Genomic DNA, 13,141 nt, shown 5'->3' on the forward strand with positions numbered 1-13,141 from the left:
CCTCATCCCCATCCAGGGACAAGCCCAGAGCCCACCTCCTCAGGGTGCTGTGAGGGCCCAGTGAGTCCACACCTCTCAAAGGCTTGGGCCAGCATCTGGGAAGCCCACAGACCCTGAGCAAGCAGCTGAGACTGGACACTCAGGGCCCAGCATGTGAAAATTCTGTGTGTGCCTGCCCCAGTGGACAAGTGAGAAGAACGGGGAGGTGGAGAGGGCAGGGCAGGAGAGATGGGCGCAGGGGCTGACAGACATTCTGGCCCTTCAGGGGCGGGGTGCCTTCTCTCTCTGCCCCCATGCTGGAGGGAAGTCTCTGGGGGGCTTGGTTCCCCGCAGAGCCCTGGATGGCTGTCCATCTCATTCCTGCTGAGCGCCCCTCACCTCGCCCTCGCTGCAGACTGGTTCTATCGCACAAAGCAGCCCCTCCCAGGCCTTCATCCAGGCACCTGCTGCTCTGTGGGCGGTAACCTTGACCTGCCTGAGGGTGGAGACCCTGCCCGTCAAGCAGTGCAGCCCGCGGAACCTCTGTTGAGGCCCACAGTGTTGAAGATCTGTGCGGGGACACCAGGAGTCTGTTCTCCAGGCACCTGAGCCTGACATCCTCCGTACTGCCCACAGCGCGTGGGGTGGGGGGGTGCCCTCACGCCCTGGCAGTCCAGGGCTCGCTGGCCCGAGGAGGTGGGGCTGAGACTCCCGCCCCAGGCTTGACCAGGAGGCAGCAAGATGTGGCTTGCCTCTCCCCAGAAGGAGGGCCGCAGGGCCTGGGCTCCCCACTGGGCGCTGCCTGGTCTGCCGGGAACAGGCCGATAGGGGTGGGCTCTTTCCTGAACGCCTCACCAGGCAGATGATGAGGGATTTGTGATTTCCAAACTGCAAAGCGGGGCGGGGGTGATGGAGTTAACCAGACGAGTGCGGGGCACCCCTCCTCGCTCCCAAAACCCCTGGGTGCTCGTACCCTTCCGGGCAGGCTGCGGGGAGCCGGGACTGGGGGTCGGTGCCTCGTGGTCCGTCCGAAACCAGAACTGCGCCGCGATCCCCCAATAGCACGCAGTGACCACGGTCCCCACCCATGACTCGGGCACGTTCTCAGCCCCTGGAGGACGAGGAAAACTTTACCCCGTGCGGGCCGAGCCCAGCCTCCGCGCCCCCTGTCGGCTCGCGGTCTGGCCCCGCTTCCCCCTCCCCTCCCGCCCTCGCCTTCCCTCCGGCTACCTCCCTCTCCCCCTCCTCCTGTCCCCGCCGGCTGGAGGCAGGCAGGGCCGGGCGGGGACGCGCCGCTGAGCCCACAGTCCCGCGCTCGCGGGAGGAGCGGCCGAGCCAGACCAGGCGGACGGAGCGACCGGCGCGGCGCGGGGTGCATGAAGTTGGGCGCGCGCGGGCCTCGCAGCGGGGGTGCGGCGGAGACAGGAGCCGCCCGCGTCTAGAGCCCGCTCGGTGCGCCATGGAGCTCGAGGACCCGGCGGCGCTGCCACCTCCGCCTCTGGCGCTGCTGTTGCTTCTCGGGATCGGCCTCCTGCCTGGTAAGTTTCGGGCTCTGGACTGGCCCCCTTTCGTCCGCGTTCAGGGCAGCCCAGGACCTCGGAAGCCAGAGGAGGGGAGGCTCCTGGCTGCGGTCCCAAACCGCGGGTGCGCGCAACGGGGCAGCCGCGGAGGCTCCCGCACCCCCGAAACGCAAAGGCTGTCCTGCGGCGCGGCGAAGCCGGCACAGAAGGAGTTAACGTGCCCGCGAATGCGGGAGAGGGGTTTGGGTGGGGTGGGGGCTGATGTTTCAACAGCTGGACCCAGAAACTCCTACGAGGGCTGAGGGAGGTGGGGTCCATCTCGTCTTTCCCCTGCCCGCATCTGGCCAAATTAAACTGCAGACCCTGTCCCCATGCTTGCTCCTGGTTGGGAGGGATCAGAGGGGTGGCCTCTGCGCTTTTCTGCTCCCCCAGGCTCAGAGGGACAGAGGGAGTTCCAGTCCGTCCCCCCGCCCCTACCCAGGGCAGCACCTCGCTATTTAGGGGAAGTGGAGGGAATTGAAGCCCTGGCCTCCACTGAGAAGTGGCTACACTTTCCTGGTCAAAGGGACAGGAGACCAGGTCGGTGCTCTGGGCTGGGGGTGCAGTGTCCAGTGTCCAGGAGGGACCCCAGGGGTGTGTGAGTCCTCTTCAAGTCCTGTCTGTGACTCACAGGTGAGCAAGGCAAGCAGGAGGGCTCCTGTCCCCTCCCCCAAGCCCCTCATGATGCAGGCGCCAGGGGAGGCAGGGAGGCCTGCAGACCACAGAGCACCCTTGGGCTACGGTGGGCTGTACGAGAAGGGCTCCTCCCAGGCCCTCCCCAGTGGGGGGCTCCCCCCAGCCTTCGTGGAGGTCAATCTGTGTGTCCATCCAAGAACACAGGATGCTGGGCTCGCTGTCAGAGTCAGCACTTAAAATGTCCCTTACACATCATCAGGGAACGAGAGAGAGATCCTTCTAGGTGGTAATTTGATGATCAGCGCTGCTGGCAGCCTCAGGGAGCAGGCTGTGGGTGTGTGGACCCTCATTGACCCCCCTCCATCTCCCGCCTGGGCCTGCCCCACTGCCGTCTGTCCCTCATCCTGCACTGACCCCCACCTTGTGCTTTGAGAAGGTTTCGCACTCTGCTGGTCACTGGAGATACAGCCTCCAACGGGACTTACCCACATCAGCGCTTGTGGAAACAGCTGTCCACTTCTGTGTGAGATGCAGGTGTTTGGAAGGCCTGAGGGGTCTGGGAGGTCTGGCAAGGCTTCCCTAAGGACATGACAGTTACTCCCAGGGTAGAGGGGAACCCGAGGCCTGGAGGAGGGTGTAAATGTCCTGAGGTGAGAGGAACGTGCTGAGAGGAGCTGGGAGGAGGCCAGGTGGCTGAGTGCAGCCTGGACAGTACCTGCTCCTGAGCCCTTGTCTGCCGGTCCCCCAGCGAGCAGCCACGTGGAGACCCGGGCCCATGCAGAGGAACGGCTGCTGAGAAAGCTCTTCTCTGGCTACAACAAGTGGTCCCGGCCTGTGGCCAACATCTCGGACGTGGTCCTGGTCCACTTCGGCCTGTCCATCGCACAGCTCATTGACGTGGTAGGTGTGGGGGTGGGGGGCAGGGAGTTGTGGGCCTTGGCTGTCACACATGGTGACAGAGCGTCCCCTGACAGGAGTACCTGTGTCTGGGAGGCCAGCCTTGAGGTGGCCCTGGGGTTGGGGAGTCTGGACGAGCTGGAAGGGCTACTGTCCAGGCCTGCGGAATGCCTTAGCCATGGGGTTCCGACAACAGGCAGGCCCTGTGCACCCCTGCTCCAGGCCCTGCCCTCCTCTCCCCTCCCCCACACGGAAAACCAAAGTGCCAGGTTTTCAGTGGGTCAGGGAGGCCACCTTCAGAAGCAAAGAGCAGAAAATGCCTCTGTGGGGGTCGTGGGGGTGGGGGGCGGCTGCCCAGGCCTGCACGTGGCCAGCTCAGGGGCTTCTGTGCGAGCTGTGTGCTGGCTGACCTGGAGCTGCTCCAGGAGGCCCCCTTATGCCCGGTCTAGAATGCAGGGGTTCAGGTGAGCCATGGACAGGTCTGGGGTGTTTATCTTCCTGGTTAGGGACCCAGGGGGCTGCTGGAAAGGTGCAGGGGTCCAGTCTCTGAGTAGCCATTGCTATGGAGGTGCTGAGGCATCTATTTGGGGTGGGGCCCATCCTGCGGGGGTGATCTGACGGTGCTGGGTACACAGCCTGGGGTGGGGGTCCCAAGGGCCTTGGCGTGTGTGCCCCTGCCTGGTGGGGAGGCGCCTCTGGGAGCCTGGCTCACTCACCATGAGGAGGTCCTGAGCCGGCTGGGTTGGAAGGGCTGGGGTTTTCCACACTAGGATCCAGCTGCAGGGGGCTGCAGATACCCCCAAATGTCCACCCCATTCCGCTGCCAGGACCCCAGCCTCGGGTCGGTTCTGTGAGGGCTCTGGAGGCCCTTGTGTCAGGCCGTTATGGTGACATCTTCAGCTGCCTGCCTGTCTCCTCATCTGTGAAATGGGCTGAGCATAGCGTGGCCTCCTCGGGCTGAGAAGGCAACATCCAAGGGGCTTTGGGAGGTGGGAGGTGCTGTGGTCACCTTCAGAAGGACAGAAAGGGCCAACATGGGTCCCGTTAGCAAGGAGACCCGGCCAGCTTGCCCTGTGCTCAGCCATGCCCAGGCTTCTGCCAGCAGGCAACCTGGAACAGGTCCTTGGACGGTTCCTGCAAAGTGCTCCTGGCTGGGCCACAGCCAGGAGGCAACCAGAGGTGCCCAGGGTTCCTTAACCTGCTGGGGTTTGCAAACACGGCAAACAAGGTGGTAGCTGGTGGAGGCAGCCGCTGGCGGCCGCCCGCTCAAGATTAAGGGTCGGTGCACAGCAGCCTGGCTGCCTACCTGAGCTCCCTGGGGCTCACTCCTCACATCCCGCACCGCCCATCTCCCCAGTATGCCCAGGAGAAGCTGAGGCCAGGAGGGAGTACACCGGCTCCAAGACCCCAGGCCCGTGGCAGCGCCAGGCAGGGAGGGACCAGCTCCCAGGCTGTGCTGTGGCCCTGGGGCTGACCAAGCACAGGCCCCACACATGCATGCATGCTGGTGAGCCAGCCTCCCTGGAGCCCTGGGTGCTGGCTGCAGGGCCACCATGCTGTGGTGGGAGGGGCAGCCGCCTCTGAGTCCCTCAGCCTGTGCCTTTGCCGCAGGTTTGTGTCTGGAGGCGAGCTTACGTGTGTGAACTCACCCCACCAGGAGCCTGAGGCGGCTGGGTGTTTTCCCCGCCTGGGCTGACTTTGCAAGAATGCACAGAGAGCGCTTCACACACAGGGCGGGGGCAGGCACAGCCACTGGGGAAGGAGGCCAGGCCCTGTCACCTTGAAAATCCCTGGGGGTGGGGGTGGGGGGCTACTGGGGCACAGCAGGGGCAGGCTGGCCTCCTACAAGGAAGGGCAGGACTGCCGGGCACCGGTTCGGGGCTCTGGCTGGCAACATTGTCCAGGAGGAGCCAGGAGCCGGCTCCCGTTCCCACACACCCGCCCGTAGCTGGGGGAGGGCCAGGTGCCAGCCACCTAGGAAGTCGGCTAAACACTGTCCCCGCTTTCCTTCTGGAAAGAGTCAGGGGTCCTTGTCCCCACATCCCTAAGTCTCCTCAGGGCCTGCCATCCTGGGCTTGGTTGCCTCTAGAGATGAGGTGCTCACTCCCTCCCCATGTTCAACCTTGGCCTGTCCTAGTGGATAAGGGCATTCAGGGCCAGAGAGAGATGTGTCCCATCACTGTCACCAAGGGGTTACGACCTCCCTTCTTCTCATTTGTGTCCTAGGACGAGAAGAACCAGATGATGACAACGAATGTGTGGGTGAAGCAGGTGAGTGGGAGGGGACACGCCCACCGCTGCCACCCCCCACCCCCTGCCCCTACCCCACACGCCCTCTCAGGTGACTCTCTCCTCCTGCCTGCCCCAGGAGTGGCATGACTATAAGCTGCGCTGGGACCCCGGCGACTATGAGAATGTGACCTCCATCAGAATCCCCTCCGAGCTCATCTGGCGGCCAGACATCGTCCTGTACAACAAGTAAGCCCCAGGGGACTTAGCGGATAGGTTGGGCCACCTCGCTCTGAGCTGCACGCAGGCCTGGGATTCCGTAGCGCTTACAATGCAGCAATTGGAAGCACTTAGCTCCCTCTGGTTCCGGCCTTCTGGCCACAGCCCCCTGCTCTCCCCACTGCCAGACCCCAAAAGGCTCCTGCCCCGCCCATTCCAGGGCCGTGGGCGCTGGGCCTGACCTACAAAACATTATCTGATTACAAACGGCTGGGTTCTTCTTCAACTTAATTGATTCCAGTAATGGCAGCGAGAAAAGCAGCCACACATGAAGGAGCTGGGAGATGGTTTTCAGGGGCGTTAGGGGGTCAGTTTGGGGGGGCACTTCTCCCCCTGCCCCTGGCAGGCTCTCTGCTCTCTGAAAGCCACCGGGTCTGAACCAGGAGCCCTGCATCCTCCCGCCCCACACCCACATCCCTGGTGCCCCCCAGCCTTCCTGGGGCCCACGCTCAGCTCTCTGAGCCCCACCCCCAGGACCTTAGCTCCAGGGAACACACATCAGCTTAATGCTCTGGGACCCAGGGGAGCATTCAGGTTCAGGGGGAGCTACAACTCCCTGGGGAGAACCGCACCTCTCCCACAGGCTCTGGGGCCTGTACAGCCCCCCAGGCTGCAGCCCAGAGGTGCGGAGGGCCCCGCCAAGTTCCCTCCTCTCTCCTCCTGCCAGGACCTATGGAAGGAGTGGAGTGCACCCTACTTCTCTGTGGGGCTGTGGTCAGCGCCGAGGCCGTCTCTGGATGGGGCTGGGGGGTGGGTGAGCCTGGACCCTGGGGCTGGAGGCTGATGCTGGCTGGGCCACAGCCACTGAGGAGGCCCCTTTCCCGTCTTGTGGGTGGAGAAACCCAGACCTGAGGCCCTGGGCGTGGATTCCAAGCCCCTGGGATCCGTGATCTTCTGGAACGTGCCATGGGCTGCCACCAGCTCACACCACTAGAGGGAGCTGCTGAGGTCCCCGCAGTGTTTGCTGAATGAGGCGTTTGCTCATTTGTCCTGTGAGCACGTTTGAATTTGTGCCTCAAAGGGGTGAGACTGGTTTTTGGAGAGCTGGAGCCAGGGGAAGGGAGTAAACGAGATGAGGCCATTCTGTGTCCACTCCTCATGTAGGTGGTCTGTGTGGAGCCAGCCCGATGGGAGGAGGGCCAGCCCAGGAGGGTGCAAGGGGGTCAGTGGGCACCGACTGAGGCTGTTGGGGGCTCGGAGATTGGGGACCTTTAGGTCCAGGCCACAGCAGGGTGCTGGGTGCCACGCACGGAAGGTCCGAGGGTCCTGGGGTGGCCACTGTTGCCTCCTTGTGACTAGCCAGGCCAGCTGGGGTCTCCTGTGGGCTATGGCTCCATCGCCAGCCAGGCTGCCTGGTGGTTCCCCATACAGACTTGTTCGTAGCCGTAGGACTGGGAGGGACGAGGCACCATCTACTCCATGGGCATGGAGGCTCAGGGTGCCCGGGAGGAAGCTGGGGACACTGGCCCCAGTCCCTGCCACAAGCCCCAAACATTCGCCATCATCATCACCCACACGCTTGTGTGTCACCCCCGGTGTAGGGGAGAGCAGGCTGAGGCGGGGAGGCGAGTGGCATGTCCAGGGCCAGCAGCCAGCTCTGCCCAGTGCTGTCCCAGGCGAGGCTACCCGCCTTCCTTTGCTCACCAGTGAAATGGGAATGGCAGGCACACAGGGGTGGGGGGCAGGGCAGCAGGTCTCACCCCTCCCTCTCTCTCCCTGCCCAGCGCGGACGGGGACTTCGCTGTCACCCACCTGACCAAGGCCCACCTGTTCCACGACGGCCGGGTGCAGTGGACGCCCCCCGCCATCTACAAGAGCTCCTGCAGCATCGATGTGACCTTCTTCCCCTTCGACCAGCAGAACTGCACCATGAAGTTCGGCTCCTGGACGTACGACAAGGCCAAGATCGACCTGGTGAGCATGCACAGCCGCGTGGACCAGCTGGACTTCTGGGAGAGCGGCGAGTGGGTGATCGTGGAGGCCGTGGGCACCTACAACACCCGGAAGTATGAGTGCTGCGCCGAGGTGTACCCCGACATCACGTACGCCTTCGTCATCCGGCGCCTGCCGCTGTTCTACACGGTCAACCTCATCATCCCCTGCCTGCTCATCTCCTGCCTGACCGTGCTCGTCTTCTACCTGCCGTCCCAGTGCGGCGAGAAGGTGACGCTGTGCATCTCCGTGCTGCTGGCCCTCACCGTCTTCCTGCTGCTCATCACCGAGATCATCCCGTCCACCTCGCTGGTCATCCCGCTCATCGGCGAGTACCTGCTCTTCACCATGATCTTCGTCACGCTGTCCATCGTCATCACCGTCTTCGTGCTCAACGTGCACCACCGCTCCCCGCGCACACACAGCATGCCCGCCTGGGTGCGTCGGGTCTTCCTGGATGCAATGCCACGCCTGCTGCTCATGAAGCGGCCGTCTGTGGTCAAGGACAGCTGCCGGCGGCTCATCGAGTCCATGCACAAGACGGCCGGTGCCCCACGCCTCTGGCCCGAGCCCGAGCCCCAGGGGGAGCCCCACCACACAAGCAGAGCCCACAGCTGGGGCCCCTCGCCCAGCCGGTCCTTCTGTGGCCCCCTGGATGAGCCCGTCAGGCCCCAGCCTGCCTGCAAGCTGCCCTCTGACCAGGTCCCCGCTCTGCAGCCCTCAGAGGCCCAGAAAGCCAGCCCCTGCCCCTCGCCCGGCCCCTTCTGCTCACTCACCAGCACCAAGGCCGCCGGGCTCAACAAAGCCCGGTCCCTGAGCGTCCAGCACATGTCCAGCCCTGGCAAAGCAGCCGAGGGCGGTGTCCGGTGCAGGTCTCACAGCATCCAGTACTGCGTTCCCCGAGAGCAGGCCGCCTCCCAGGCTGATGGCCAGACCGCCAGCTCCCCCGCCTCCCTGAAGGTCCCCCCAGCAGAGCTCCCACCCCCAGACCAGGCTTCTCCGTGCGAATGCAAGTGCAAGAGGGAGCAGTCCAGAGGGTCCCCAAACGCTGCCCTGAAAGCCCGCAGCACCAAGGCCTCACCCCGGCACCTGCCCCTGTCACCGGCCCTGACGCGGGCAGTCGAGGGCGTCCAGTACATCGCAGACCACCTGAAGGCAGAGGACACAGATTTCTCGGTAAGGTCCCATCCCTGGCTGCATCCCAAGGTGCCCCTGGCCCAAATGAGGCAAGCGGACACTCACAGCTGGCCTCTCTGCTCTGAGGGAGGGAGTGGCCAGTGAAAAAATCCAGCAACTGGGCCCAGACCCAGGCTGCCAGCCCGAGTCCCCACTCTCCTGTTCCCTCTTCCCCGAGCCGCCAACACTTGGGTTCCTGGGGTGGAGCTGGGGTGGGTGGCCCAGAGTGGCTATTGGGAGCACATTGTGGGGACACTCCTTTGGGCTCCAGGATACAAGAACCTGTGGGCAGCAGGGAGGGGCCACTGGCCTCATCTGTGCCCCAGAGGGGCTGAAAAGAGCCAGATGGGCCTGGCAGGAAGAGAGGAGGGGGCATCTGGGACACAGCCCTGGCCCTCAGGCCAGCCCCAAGCTGGGGAGCACAGTCTGGGTGGGGGTGCAGGAGACGGTGGGGCTGCTCCCTGAGTTCTGGGCTCTTCTGGCTCTGCTAGCCGCATCTCGGGGTATGCTTGAGGGTGCGTCCAGATTGATGGTGAGTCCCCAGCTCAGAGCAGGGGCGGAAGCGGAGGGCAGGGCCAGCCCTGGGGCAGCAGGGGGAGGGCGCTGCCTGCCCGCCTGTCAGTCATTCTCTGCTCTCCTGGGGCCCAGCCCTGTGTCAGCTTCCTCTGACCCCAGTGCACACACTCCCCTGACCCTCAGCTCATCTGGGGCTCCTCCTCGTCCCCTCTGCCTCCTCTGAAGGGGCCACAGCCTCCTGGGGTCTCGGCTGAGCTGGTTTATCAGAACTAACCTGTCCTGGTAGCCGAGTGAACCCCAGAAAGGAAGCAGGGCTTCCACACAGTGACCCCCGAGAAGTGAGTGAGCCAGTCTCCCCTGATCACCCCACTGAGTCCCAAGAGGCTGTGGAGCCGGTCCAGAGGTTTCTGGAAAGTTCTGCCCGGGAGCAGCCAGCTCTGGGACAGCATTTTGCCGCCAGCTCTCAAAACAAGACGCCTCCGGACTGGTGACGGGTCTGAGTGGCGCCAGATCAGAACCATTTCAGTGGAATGCAGGGTCGGGTGCCGTGTCCCCACCGCCTGCGCGCTCCGGCTGCCAGACCTGCTTCTGGTTCCGGAACCTGGCGGCTCTGGGCAGCGATGGCGTCGCAGCCTCAGGATGGGGACGCCGGGGGCGGATGAAAGGCAGAGTGGGGACAGCGGGCTCCTGGGTGGACTCTATTTATAAGTGACCCTGTTGGCGCTCAGGGTTCCTGTGAATAAACAGGCCATTTGGTTTGGTTTAAACCATCAGGACGCCTCTGATGACTTTAAAAAGCTGACAAAAAACGCCAGTGAGGGGCCCACAGACAGAAACGCTGAGTCCTGCCCCTCGCCCAGGCCTCTCAGACCCTCTGATCAGCTGGCCAGGCCCTGAGCTGCTTCCTTTCCCATCACTTGGGCACCGCCAGGCTGCCCTCCCTCCCCCAGGACCCGCTGTGGCCCTGCCAGGCCCCCTGAGCCTTTGCTCCTGGGGTTACCCAGGGAGATGTCACTCCTGCTTCAGGCCAGGTGGAGCCAGGGGTGCGGGTAGGAGCCATCCTGAACTGGGGTCTGCTCCCCCCACAGCCACGCTGGGCCTCAGTGTCCCCACCTCTCTGTGGGACAGTATTGCCACCTTCTTCAAGTGAGCGACCGCAGATTACGTGCTCAGCGTGCTTCATGCGTGTGTGTGCACGCACCCATGGCCCACCCTATGGCTTCGGTCTGGATCCCCTCAAGCCCAGGGCCCCTCCCCCTCTGCTCACAGCACCTAGGGCTGTGCCACCTCGAGGGGCTTTAGGGACAAAGCTGAGAGACCCCACTGGCAGTGAGGGGCCTCGGCCACGTAGGCAGCTGGCCTCCGAGCACCTGCCCCAAGGCGGGGACGGCAGGAGTGGAGGGCAGTCATGCTCGGACGCTGTCCAGCATGGGGGCCCTGAGGCCCTGGTTGCAGGTTAGGCCCTGTCACCAAGGGTCCTCCTGGCCCTTGTCCTGCACGGCCTGCGGGGGTGGCGGCCCCTCTCAGGGCCTCGCTTGCTCCATCTGCACAATGGGGGTGCACTCCGTGATCTCCACAGCGCCCCGCCCACCGTTAGCAAACCCAGAGCCATGTTCACCGCGAAGCAGCTGGGCCCTGGTTTCCTCCAAAGGCAGCTGGGCCCTGGTGTCCTCCAAAGGCAGCCCGCCCACCTCTACCCCTGGGGGCTCAGACATCCTGCCCGGCAGGTGCCGTGGGGCACAGTGCCAAACACATCTCCCACAGCAGCGGCCCCCGACGCTCGCCCCGAGAGGCACTGGCCCCTCGGCAGCCCAGGGTCCTTGAGCCCAGACTTCAGCTGGACAGGCCACTTCCCTACTTGTCACCTCTGTACTGGTGTACCTGTGACCCTGCTGGCAAGGATAGGAAACGGAGAACTTGCCACGGAAAGCACCAGGCTCTAGAATGTTCCTGCTGCCTGTGAGGCTGCCGGGCAGTGGTAGGAGCGCCGTGTTTGTGTTGCAGGTGAAGGAGGATTGGAAGTACGTGGCCATGGTCATCGACCGCATCTTCCTCTGGGTGTTCATCATCGTCTGCCTGCTGGGGACCGTGGGCCTCTTCCTGCCGCCCTGGCTGGCTGGCATGCTCTAGGGGCCGGGACGGCGGGGCCCCGGCGCCTGCATGACAACGGCAGCGTCTGCAGAGCTGCACCTGCTCTGCACGGGACCCCCTGCACCAGCCGGGGTCACGCCCTTTCCCAGACTGTCACCCTTCTGTTTACTCTAAGACAGACTTGGGAAGAGCTCCTGCCTCTTGGGGGTGCAGGGCGCTCAGTTCCAGCGGCAAAGGGGCCGGGCTGGTAAATGCTTGTTTTTGTCTGCAGGGCGGTGTCACCGCCCGAGTCTTAATAAAGCTTATTGGGAGCATGGCCACACGTTGGCTTCCTGTCCAGGACGCGTGTCTGACCACTCTCATCAAAGGTCCCCGCCGTCCCCATGTCCTGTGACCACGCCCTCTGCCCCTCTCAGCCCCAAACACCTGTCCTCCCTGTGGGACCCCTGGAGGCCATGGCTACCCCTCCTCCTGGGTGTGGGGGCGCTGCCCGGGTCCTTGGCCAGCTCTGGCAAGTCAGCAAACACGCAAATCTCATTTGCCAGGCTGGGTCCCAGCAGGGGTTTTGTTTCGTTTTGTTTTGTTTCAGTAAGTTAGTGAAAACCCAAGTTTGTGTCTGAGGGGCCTTGGGGAATGGAGCTGTTAGACCTGGTCATGCTTGGAAGAGAATTAGGGGGCAGGTCTCCCACACGGGAGGGACCCCCGGGCTCCGGGATTCCATACGTCCACCTTCCAGGGGTCCTGTGGGGTCTTGTGCAAGCACTTTGCAGGGACCCCGGTCCCCATGGGCATTGGAGGTTTGTGAGGGTCCTGAAGCAGCGTCCAGGCTGTCCCCACACCTCCCTGTGGGCTCCCCCCCTGCACACAGCCCCTCGAGATCCACTCTGGGTCTTCTCAGCCACAGTGAGGCTGGGGGTCCCTGAGGACAGCTCACTCTGGGACACTCTGGAGTGTGGTCCCTTGGGGGGGCCTTTGTGGGAGGTGGAGGGGACCCCTCTTAATGGCCTCCTGCCTCTGGACTCATTCTCTGGGGACCAGCAGAGCCAAGGAGCCTCTGTCACGTGGAATGCAAGGGTCATCTTGCCCAGAGGTGGGGGGAGGCCCAAGGGCAATGGTTCTGGGGGCCCAGTGTCCTCCCCCGAAGGCAGAGGACGGGGTAATACCAGCACTGATCCCTGTGACCTGGGGAAACACTGCCCCTGGGTGGCCGGCGGGGGTGGGTGAGTGCTACCCTAGGCCCCAATTCTTTGGAACCCTCAAGTTCCAAGTGTGGGGGTGGGAGGGACACTGTGGCCCCTTCCCCAAAAGTGACGAGTGACATTGGCTGGCAGAAGGAGGCCTGGTGGCTGAAGGAATCATTCCTCCTGTCAGTGGTCCAAGTCCCACCTCGGGCACTGTGAGCAGGCTGGACCAGGCCCCGAGGCACTTGGGGGACTGAGAGAATAATTTGGTGGAGTTCGGAGCTCGGGACAGGCCAAGTATAGATGAACCAGAGACTGACGTGCCAGTCCCAGACTGGGGGGCTGCACCCCCACCCGGGTGCCTGTGAGAGGGGGACCCTGACTTGGGCCTGGGGGGTCCTCGTGCCCAGGGGTGGGATGCAGAGATCCCAGTGCCTAAATCCTGGACGCTCTTGCCTCCCCGGCCCGCAGCCCATTTAGGAGCCCAGCTGTGCGGGCACCTGCCTCCTGGGGGCCGTCTGGGGTTCAGCCCCAGGATGCTGGGAGAGTTTACCCAGGATGCAGGGGGGACACAGGCCCCAGGGGGAGCTGGAATGCAGATTTCAGAAGTAAGCGCCTCGATCCTCTTATATAAGTGGTACGGCTGCCAGCTGTGCGGGTATCTGC

General features: G+C 63.9%; 1 protein-coding gene across 2 annotated transcripts; it reads left to right on the forward strand.

Annotated features, from left to right (window-relative positions):
- The first annotated feature begins 715 nt into the window (after positions 1-715).
- CHRNA4 (cholinergic receptor nicotinic alpha 4 subunit) lies at positions 716-11,616 on the forward strand. Of its 2 annotated transcripts, XM_074317678.1 has the most exons (6): positions 716-1,517; positions 2,923-3,074; positions 5,298-5,342; positions 5,440-5,549; positions 7,304-8,687; positions 11,208-11,616. In XM_074317678.1, exons 1-6 carry the CDS (start codon positions 1,067-1,069, stop codon positions 11,331-11,333), a joined length of 2,268 nt encoding a protein of 755 aa, XP_074173779.1. In that variant the 5' UTR covers positions 716-1,066; the 3' UTR covers positions 11,334-11,616. The 2 variants fall into 2 exon arrangements, with proteins under 2 accessions (XP_074173779.1, XP_019609057.2); XM_019753498.2 differs by lacking the exons at positions 716-1,517; positions 2,923-3,074; positions 5,298-5,342 and having other exon boundaries at positions 7,440-8,687.
- The last annotated feature ends 1,525 nt before the right edge of the window (positions 11,617-13,141 follow it).

Source organism: Rhinolophus sinicus, linkage group LG13 (genome assembly GCF_036562045.2).
Source record: "Rhinolophus sinicus isolate RSC01 linkage group LG13, ASM3656204v1, whole genome shotgun sequence".
Taxonomy (NCBI): domain Eukaryota; kingdom Metazoa; phylum Chordata; class Mammalia; order Chiroptera; family Rhinolophidae; genus Rhinolophus; species Rhinolophus sinicus.